This window comes from Saitoella complicata (genome assembly GCF_001661265.1).
Source record: "Saitoella complicata NRRL Y-17804 unplaced genomic scaffold SAICOscaffold_1, whole genome shotgun sequence".
Taxonomy (NCBI): domain Eukaryota; kingdom Fungi; phylum Ascomycota; class Saitoellomycetes; order Saitoellales; family Saitoellaceae; genus Saitoella; species Saitoella complicata.
The window spans coordinates 1,026,823-1,036,634 of record NW_017566992.1 but is presented as its reverse complement, the minus strand read 5'-3'; the positions used below and the strand labels follow the sequence as shown (position 1 = coordinate 1,036,634).

The 9,812-nt window shown below is 52.1% G+C and overlaps 4 protein-coding genes and 1 non-coding gene across 5 annotated transcripts; 1 reads left to right on the top strand and 4 right to left on the bottom strand.

Moving 5' to 3' along the window:
• Positions 1 to 261: 261 nt before the first annotated feature.
• On the bottom strand, positions 262 to 1,018 carry SAICODRAFT_22782 (uncharacterized protein; the record flags this gene model as incomplete). Its single annotated transcript, XM_019166643.1, has 3 exons — positions 262 to 507; positions 545 to 766; positions 794 to 1,018. The coding sequence occupies 3 exons, from the start codon at positions 1,016 to 1,018 to the stop codon at positions 262 to 264; spliced, it is 693 nt and encodes a 230-aa protein (XP_019027520.1).
• Positions 1,019 to 1,831: 813 nt separating this feature from the next.
• SAICODRAFT_4587 (uncharacterized protein) lies at positions 1,832 to 3,027 on the bottom strand (the record flags this gene model as incomplete). The annotated part of the gene is made up of 2 exons (XM_019168829.1): positions 1,832 to 2,788; positions 2,839 to 3,027. The coding sequence occupies 2 exons, from the start codon at positions 3,025 to 3,027 to the stop codon at positions 1,832 to 1,834; spliced, it is 1,146 nt and encodes a 381-aa protein (XP_019027519.1).
• Positions 3,028 to 3,439: 412 nt separating this feature from the next.
• SAICODRAFT_16411 (uncharacterized protein) lies at positions 3,440 to 6,570 on the top strand. The gene is made up of 2 exons (XM_019165653.1): positions 3,440 to 3,841; positions 3,894 to 6,570. Exons 1-2 carry the CDS (start codon positions 3,512 to 3,514, stop codon positions 6,552 to 6,554), a joined length of 2,991 nt encoding a protein of 996 aa, XP_019027518.1. The 5' UTR covers positions 3,440 to 3,511; the 3' UTR covers positions 6,555 to 6,570.
• Positions 6,571 to 7,340: 770 nt separating this feature from the next.
• On the bottom strand, positions 7,341 to 7,448 carry SAICODRAFT_t9. The gene has a single exon. It is a non-coding gene; the product is annotated as a tRNA-Ser (tRNA).
• Positions 7,449 to 8,712: 1,264 nt separating this feature from the next.
• On the bottom strand, positions 8,713 to 9,717 carry SAICODRAFT_108063 (PTH2-domain-containing protein). Its single transcript, XM_019165301.1, has 2 exons — positions 9,384 to 9,717; positions 8,713 to 9,257 (listed from the first exon to the last, which is right to left on the bottom strand). Exons 1-2 carry the CDS (start codon positions 9,521 to 9,523, stop codon positions 8,894 to 8,896), a joined length of 504 nt encoding a protein of 167 aa, XP_019027517.1. The 5' UTR covers positions 9,524 to 9,717; the 3' UTR covers positions 8,713 to 8,893.
• Positions 9,718 to 9,812: the final 95 nt, after the last annotated feature.

The window sequence follows — 9,812 nt, the reverse complement described above, 5'->3', positions numbered from 1 at the left end:
CCCCCCCCCCAAAAAGAAACAAGCGAAGGGGAATGACAAGCGAGTCGATCAACTGGAATGCTTACATCCCACGAAGCTGGACTGAAAGCTCCTTCCTCCCATCCATGTTATGCTATGCCAAGTAGAAAGACGCCCCTCAGCGACCTCACTTAACATGCACAACTCGTTCGTCCTCGTCGTCAAAGCCATTGTCAACTACGCCTCATGTCTCCTATCCCCTCCGGACTCTCCTTCGTAGTCATGCTCCGGCCCACCTCAAGACTACATGCGCTGCCCGAGGGCTTTGGCACATGTCGTCTGAAGAATGCTCTTGTGGATTGGCATAGCAGCAGCCTTCTTCTCCTCCTTGAGCTTAACGGCTCCCCCCTTCTTGACGTTCCTCTTCGTGGCAAAGGAGAAACCGAGACCTCCAGCAACACGGGTCATGGCAGGGGAGCCCATGTTTGCGTCCTCAGCAGCAGTTAGAGTAACGTGAGGAAGGTCAGCGGCGGTAGGAGGGACCATAAGCTTGGTTACAGTCAAGCCCGGGTTCGTTGATGTACACCTTCTCGGCGTCCCTCTCCTTGTCAGTGTTCAAGATCTTCTCGATCTTGGCGTAAGGAAGGGAACACCTGGTCTTCTGGAGCTCAGTAAGGTTAAACACCGTCTCAACGAAGGCCTTGCCAACTTCGACGGTGGTATCCTTATTGGTGGTGGCCTGCTTTCCAAAGTACGCCTCCCACTCCTTCTTCTCGTCAGTTTTCATGCCCTCATCAACGAGACGGCCCTTGGGCTTCCTCTACTCGGGCGTGACCGTGGTACCGGCGGCGGTTTTTTGGTTGAAGTACGTCTCCCAGTACTTCTTTTCTTCCGCTGTCATTCGTTCATCGATCACGGGGCCCTTAGGCTTCTTTGGCTCGATGGTGACTGTGGTGGGGCCGGTGGGCGCGCGATTCACGTACTCGGTAAGGAACTCGCGCGCAAATATTTCGTTGAGGGGGTGGTTGGCGGGGTCGACGCGTGGAATGATCCGTTGCATGTGGTTCTTCGTCTCTTTCTTCTCCTCGCTCTTCTCTTCGTTGCTGATTTCCTCCTTCGCGTTCTCTTAAGCGGCGGCTTCTTCAAGCTCCCTCGGAGCCGGAGCGGCGGCGGTGGTTATGGCAGCTGTGGTGGGAAACAGGCGCGGACCAGCGGGTTTGCCAACGGGAGCGGGAGTTGTAATTCCCTTGTAGCGAACTCCAGCATCCCTGGGGGAATGAACGGCAAACTGGCCCTTCATCGACGCGAGTTCCGCCTTCTTCGCGTTGCGTTCGGGGACAAGAGCAGCAAAAACGCTGATAACGGGAGCGATAAAGCATACCATTGTTGATAAGTTGGTTTGATTGTGGTTTTGAGAACGTCTGAGAGGCGTTGAGAGAGATTAACTGGACTTTTCGTGCTCGTTGGTAGAGTTGGAAGTTGGACGAGGACAGAGTCGCGACAAGAATACCGCAAGCTTTAGGTCGTCTGTGGCGACAAGTCATGACGACACCTACTATCGGTACTGTGTATAATCTACGTTTCCGAAAAAGGTGTGCTGAAGCATTATCTCCTGTACCTGCTCGATCGTTGCGACTCCTAATGCGGCATTCACACGGTTGCACGCTAGTGCGGTGCGCTACAATGCTGCCACCACGCGTTCTCGGTTAAAGGCACCCGAGACCAAAGTGACACTGGTGAGGGGCGGGGAAGAGAAAATGTCAAGCAACCTATGAATTGATAATCGTTATCACTCAAATTTCAAGCCCGTTATCCTCATCAATGTCAACCTCATATGAACAAGGTTCTTCATGTACGACGCTTATCTTCCCGCTCATTTCCTGGCCCTAGTAACAACAAGTTCTCGAGTCCCATTCTTGTGCGATTTGTCACTCAGAACGATCACATCCTCTCCTTTCTCGTTCTTTCCTCTCCAACATACCCGGCGCGCCAATCTGACCTTAAGCGACTTGCACTCATCATGGGAGATTTTACCCCTGCCCTTGAGCTTGTCATACTCCATACACCCTTTGTCCAAGTTCCTCTTGAACTGAAACTCGCAACCAAGAAACAGCCTGTACTTTGCCCGGCACATGGCTTGCTCGGCCGTGGTGACCATGACGGGGGATAGCGGAGGAGCCTCATCGTCAGGCGCTGTCAAGGTGAGGATGGGGGCCTCGAGCGCATGAGGGGTGACGAGGATTATTTGCCTTTTCTCCATAATATGGGCGCTGGCGCTGATCTGTTCGTACATCATCGCAATTCTCTCCACATCGGTCTTATCGTTCTTACCCTCATCGTTGCTGCGGACGCTAAACACCTCCACGTTAATGTCGTTCTTCTCCACCTCGTGCTCAATCTCCTTCACATCACAGGGAGAAGCTCTCTCCTTCTCGGTAGAGTTGTCAACTTCAGCTGCGATCGTAACCTTGGTCTCAAGTGGGGTGCACTTGGGAGCCTCTTGCGCGGTAGCCGCGGGGATGGGGGCGCGAGCCGAAAGAGATGCTACATCCGGCTCGAGCGCTTCGGGGTTGGCCTTGAGCGCGGAAGGGGCAGCCATCTTGGTAAAGTATTCGACCCAGTAAATTTTCCCCTCATCGGTCAAGCCATAGTGGATGGCGGGGCACTTGACTTTCGTCTCGTCGACCGTGGTGACCGGGGAGTCAGCGGTGGTGGAGTGCTCCTCGGTCTCCTTACAGATAAAAGACGTCTCGTCACAAACGTCCTTGTGCTTCTCGTTCTCGTTGATAGCCTTAGCTACCCCGGTCTCGAGTTTCAAATCTTTCTCCTCCTTGACGCTCCCGATCCGGAGTCGCGCTTGGCGAGGCCCGGGGAGGAAACGTCAGTGGTGATGATAGGCTTCGTGCCAGCAGCAGGAGCGCGTTGGTAGCGAACGTTGGGTTTTCTCAAGGAGTGGACGGTCATCCCGACCTTGTTCTTCCTGACGTCCTTTTCGGCCGCACGCCTGGCAGGACGGTTAGGGAGGACGGAGCTGAAGAAGTTGGCGAAAGCAGTCGTGCATCCGGCCATGCTGATTTGTGTAGTTGTTTTTGTAGAGTGAGAGTGTTCAGTGGCTTTCTTGACTGCTTCTGAAGCGGTCGATAGCTTTTCCTGCTTGATAGAGAAGGAGGACGAGTTGGTAGAGGAGGAAGTTTGCAAAACGGAATTCTCGCTGACTATATCCACGAAGGCACCAAGATTCCAGCTAGCAAAAGGTGACGTCTATATATGACCAGGTGTCTCCAAGAGCTGCACGATTTGATTAGAAGTAGCAGGATTTCCTTTTGCGGATTTCTTGTTCGCACGATCTCTGCGGCCCGCTGCACCTTTCTGCACCTTTCCCGTTGGGGCACGTTCAGGTGCGGGTAGCTGCGCGATCCCAGCCCGCAGACGTCACGGGTACTTCGAGGGTTCATTAACCGGTCCGCCTCAAGATAGACATGGGATATCGATAGGTCGTTCAACGAACCCTTTTGATCCGGTAAATACGATCGACTCTTCACAGGAAGGAACAATGTCGACGTCCGACATGGATCGGACGACTCGAAGTGATACGGACGAGACCCTTCAGTTGGAGCAGGAAAAGCAGCACGACTCTGTATCTCCTGCAACACCCTCTTCCGCTAAGAAATCATGGAATTGGGATAACGTCAAACCAGACAAGGTCACTTTGTTACTCGCGATTAAGTCTGCGCTCGGACTGGGGATCATCGCGGCCTTGTCGCAGTCCGAAGACGTGATGCGTATCGAGACGACGCTTTATTATGTTTCATTAATTATCGCTTCATTGTTCGGGACATGGAAGCCTAGGGGTGCGTTCTTTGAGGGAGTTATCATTGCAGTGGTGCGTACAGTCCTGGCTTCTAATCAAGACACGTTACTGACGGATCGACCAGTTCATTATGTGCGCTTTCGTACCCTATGTCCTTTTCTCGGCTTGCATGGCACTACTGTCCCGTCACCAGGATTCCTCCGTACTGGTGGCAACCCGCCTCGGCATCACGAGTCCTGCGCAACTCGCTCAATATGATTCCGCGACGCGACTACAAGCCGTCTATACTCCCGCACCAGCCGCACTATGTGCAACCTTCCTGTTCATCGCTGCATGGCTTCTCAACGTGCTCAAAGTCAAACTCGGCCTTTCAGCTCTGTTCGGTATCATCATGGGTGGAATCTTCTCTGGTATCCTGTTGACGGAAGCTCATGTTTTCCCGAACTTCGGATACGTGACGATGATTGTCCGCAGGCTGTTGACCGCGATTTTGCTGGGTGTTGCAGTGCAATGTGCAGTGAACTTGTTCGTACCGCCGATCGTTAATGGACGATTGCCGTACCTAAAGACAGTCTCGGGAATCTTGGGACTCGCGTCCAAGGTCTTGAGGGTACAGCATGAGTCTTTCCTGACGGATCCGTTGCAGAAGAACAACAACGATACGGTGGCAAGGACTATGGTCCAAGGACTGACTGGCCTGTTGGCGAAACTGGCCATGCTCAAGGGTCCGGCAAAGCGTGAAGTTGTCTTTGGTTACATGAAGGCCTCTGATCTGGAAGAACTAAACAAACATGTCCGACAGCTTGCCGTCCCTGTCATCGGTTTAGGAAACATCCGCGCAGTTGAACGAGACATCTACGTTCGCCATGTCGACGGCCTCAATGAAGATGACATCGAGACCGCTAAGCAGCAGAGTCATTGGTTTTACCGAAACGGACAGGTTGACACCTCTCCTGATATCTGGCAAAAGGTCTCAGAGGACAACTTGCGCGAGGCTGGGCTGTTATTGAAGAGGAGTTGTGGAGACGTTATCACTGGATGTGAGGAGGCAATTACACATATCCAGCGCACCCTCCGTCTTGGACCTTACCAACGTGCACCGTGGTACGTTGCCTGGATGAAGAAGCATGACAAGACGCTTGATCGAACGCCTGAGGATGACCTCTTCTTGCCAAGGTTCGAAGCTATAATCGCAGAGTTCTGGGCACACCGGACAGAGGGCTTCGAAGCTTTGAAGCAGAAGGATCGGTCATTCTCGCCTCCGTTGTACATGATTCTGTACTACGAGTCACTTATCTACACTGCGGCACGTACCTTGGTTGACATGTCCAAGTTCGCAGATGCCAAACACCAGGATGGAACCATGACCCATCTACGTCTTCGTCTCCCCTCGTTGCGGTCATTCCGTAAAGCAATTGTCGGAGCCTTCGATAGCAAGAAAGAAGAAGAAGGTCGGGGACAGGAGTACTCGGACGGCAGTTACGTACAGTGGTCAATCCTCGACAGCAAGGACGAGATGGAGCCCGTGCCTGGTTGGTATCGCAAGCCATTCATCCTCTTGTGGAGGTTTGGGCAGATTATGCAAGGCTCTACCAGTGCATTTGGTCTAAGAGCGGCTATTGCTATGCTTGCGTGTACGCTTCCCGCATACTTCCACAGCAGTATCAAGATTTTCATCCAGTATCGGTTGATTTGGATCACGCTGACCGTATTGCTGGGTTTGCAGCCTATTGCGGGCAGAGCGTTCTCGACCGGCATCATGCGTCTCATCGGAACTGTTGTTGGAGGAGTGTTGGGTCTCCTGGCTTGTGAGATCGGGAGAAAGCCGGCCGCAATTATTCCGCTCTACTTCTTGAGCTTAATCCCCCAGTTCTACGTGCAGATCAAGAATCCGGTGTTGTACTTCCTGCCGACGTTGATGAGTATGATCACGGAGGCACTCATTGTGGGTTACGAGCTTGCCGAAATGAAGCTTGGACGTGCAGCGTTGTCGGCCGGTGGACAAATTTACCTCTCTGTTCCCGCTCTTTTCGGGTACCGAGTCCTGCTTACTGTTGCAGGAGTTGTCGTATCGTTCGTCTTCACAATCTTCCCGTCCCTGATCACCGGTCGCAGACTCGTTCGCGACGAGCTTGCACAGTCCTGTTTGTTCGCGGGTGACTTGTACTCTATCGTACACACCAAAATCGCTGCCGAAGCTGCGGGTGTTCAGCCTCGCGAACTGAACAAGCGCATCAGGAATGCGAGAGCAAAGCTGACTGGTCTGGCAGCTTCCCAGCAGCAACTTATGAGCTTTACCGCGTATGAACCTGTCTTGCGTGGAAGATGGCCACGGGAGAGATACATGAACATCCAGAAGCACATGCTCATCATCACAGGTTTGCTAGCGACAATGGATCTCCAGATTGATGCTTTCACCGAGGACGATGAGAAACTATTGGCGGAGCTGCTCGACAAGCCATCGTTCAGGCTTTTCTATGAGACTGTATTGAGTACATTCCATCACGTAAGTATTTCGCTTGCTCTGGGTCGACCTCTTCCTCCATTTATGAGGTCACCCGTGCAAGTCATGAGGGACAGGGATCAGGACGTCAAATGGGCGGGTGAACGATCCAACTTTCATCAGAGGAAGGAGTACGCAGCAATTGCAGGTATCGTATTGCCGGGTAATGCGATCGCGCGCAGTTTGGAGGTCATCGTGTACGAAGTTAAGGCTTTGTATGGTGAAAACATCCCGAGTGGTGCTGGACTTGGTCATGGTAATGGGAAGGGTAAAATGACGTAGGTTATGGATTCGGGGATGAGAAGGATGGTAATGTTTGGGATCTGGGCATAATAGCATAATCAATTGGACAATAATGGTTCAAGTCTTCCCACACTCCATATCACGTGCCCCGCGCACCTTCAAATTGCGCAGCGCGGACGACATGAACCTCCATCACCGATGCGTCCATTCGGGGCGCACTTTCCTCTTCCGCCTTCTCGGAGGCAGCAGGATAAGGAAAGTAACGGAGCGGTGAGAGATCGTCCGTCGTGTCAGCTTCGGTAACCTTCGTGTGGCACTCCTGTGTCGCAACTTGCGTGGTGGATGGCTACTCGCACGTCGAGTAGCGGAATTCGGCCGTGAAGATCATAGAAGTTTACTGTAATATAATACGAGACATATCAATGTTCTAGCTATGCCTTACCTTTGCCATCTGTTCACTGAAGAGTGTAGATGTTCCAATTGCAACTTGATGCTGGCGACGTTGATTGAGTATGGCAACACTGAGTACATCCCGTATGCTCTCCGATCTGACTTTCCACACTCCTGATTTACCTCAATTGATGTCAATCAGTCGGCCACAGGATCCCGGGGTTATACCGTCTAGGTGTAGAAGTCAGAGGACGTATACAGGTGATATTGATACCTTCGATCGATACCTCGTGCCGGAAGCGAGCACTCCCAATCATGGATATAGGTTCTGCCATAGCAAAAGGTGATCAGAGTAGGCATCTCTCAACATTATGTGTTCAGACAGGGATAACTGTTTGATTGATAGCGTCTAATTCATCATGTAACCTCAAAAATCGACGCCGACGCGATTCGAACGCGCGAAGGAAGATCCCACGGCCTGTCCGGATTAGGTTTAGCACCAATCTTAGCAGGGCCGCCCGGTAACCACTGCGGCACAGCGTCTATTGATGTTCTTGGGTGGGTCTTTTGCAATACAAGTTCCCCATTTGAGTTACCCTCTGGTTGATTCCTTGCCGTAATGGTTACCGGGTGATCCTGTTGCCATTGCTCGGTAACCACTGCGGCACACACTATTATCTGGCCTAGGTCCGATCTTTCCCTCCGTCATTAACGAGCACCACAATGGTTGCCGGTCCCATCACTGACCGTTGTCACGGAACCATTGCGGCAAGCGTGTGAATGGTCTAGATTCCTACTCTCTATGTTGACCAAGCGTACAGCTCAGGATAACTCTAGAATAACTCTGAGCCACACAGAACAAAAAGTAAAACCAGTGATAAATTTTGTGATGTAGTGGTAGCCAGGTGCCACAGAAACATCAATGCCCATGACCCGCGGCCGCGGCCGGCGATCGCGCGTTTGCCATTAAGTGAATATTCAAATAACTTGAATTCTTCAACCAAACACTGTAGTATGGCGCAGGCGTATAGACATTTGCGCAGATCAGGTCTGCTGAGAGCTGGATTTAGGCATTGTCCTTTGCCAGAACAGTCATTGCAACTGCAGCTGTCGCGGCCATGGAACACATTGAACACCTTCGATTTAACGGCCGCTCACCCTTAGATTTGTTCATGGCTTCCCATATGCGCGTGCCTTGTTTGCCAGAATGGCACTATGACCTCCTTGTTACCGCCCCACCTCTCTACTACATAGTAGCTCGAATGAATGCTGTGCCGCGGTGGTTACTGGGCGGCTGTTTATTATGTTCATGAAAGTGTCACCAAACGTGCGTTCGACCAACATTGGCTACTGGTTCGAGCCGCACCCAAGTAGGTAGGAAGTCATATGACCGCAGCTGTACGTGCTAGGTGATTCAATCCCGACTTTGGAACACACCAGCGTTCGAATTTCCCACGGGTACCGCCGCGCGTCAAGGGCATGTTCCCATATCCCTAACTGACTTGAGCTGCGCATATGGTCGTGAAAATAACGTACGAGTATCCACAACCATCCAGAGTTCATGATCATCATGCGTGCGACTCGTCCCTTGATATATGCTCACAAAATGCTTGTCATTCAACTTGATACCGGCCAGCTTTATTCATGTGAGAGCCTATTCAACGTGAGGATCACAGGTTGTCGTACACAGGCGGGCAGCTGATGGTGACGGCTGTATGCGGTCAACTTTGAGTTTTGTAATACACCGCTCGATCATAAGCAGGTCTGCTTCAACATTCACTTGATTATGCAAGGCTTTTGGTGCTGTATGTCAGGTAACGGAAGGGTGAGTGCGTCCGGAGATGAGCATATAAGAGGCCATTTATGAAGGAACACACCGACGATGACTTATTACCATCACAACAACGCAAGCACCGCGATCAGAGATCTCCAGGAAATGATAAACACTTTCTGAATGCACATCTTCAACGCCTACACATTCCACATGTCTAGTATAATCTCAGATGCCCGGTTACCTCATCAACGACACTCCTCGGTCCAGGTCCAACACCCAACACCGTCGCCGACCCAGCAGGAATCTGCGTCCGACCCGCGTCCCTAACAACCCTCGCCACCAATCCCAAACTCAAAGCCTTCGCCTGCATAACCAACATCTCCTCCTCATCCTTCGTCTGCAACGTAATCTTAGGTTGTCCGGCCGACTCCCAATGCTGCAAGAGCGCCGGGTTATGTCTGAGGAGGGATTTGTAACATGCGAGGGTTGCGTGGGAGCATTGAGCGGCGATTTTGCCTTTGGTCATGCCGAGGTCTGTACGGACGACGAGGACGAGCTTGGCTTCTTCGGAGGTATTGGCAGAAGCATCGGTGGTTGCCGGTGCTTCATCTTCAGAGTCCGTTGCCTCCTCCTCTGCTTCGAATTCGGATTCGGATTCTGAGTCTGTTACGGGCTCGGCATCCTTCTTCTTGCTGCGGGTATTGTTCGAGGAGGAGACGCCCAGGGATGATCCAAGACCGACGTAATACCCGACCGCCAGGCACAGAACCGCGGTAGCAATCACGGAAGGCACGAGCGCAGGGGATGAAGGAACATGAGTCGCTTGAGGATTTGGCATTGACATATCGTGTTTGAGTACAGATTTTGGGTTGTATCCGTTACGCTCTGGGCATGAACTTGCAGCACGCAAATGTGAGGTTCAGGATCCGGAGCCCAGCCTCAGCCTGATCCGCGCCGAGCCTCCTTTTCGGCAAAGTGAGCAACACATGTGAATTGGTCAAGGCGGAGTCAATTGCAAATAGCAACGCCTATATAAACCCGAATCCTTCCCGACTGCAATCGTAACAGCAGCAGCCCCCCCCCCCTCACCCTTCTTCCACTTGGAGCCCCACCTAAAAATTGGGGTGCAAGCT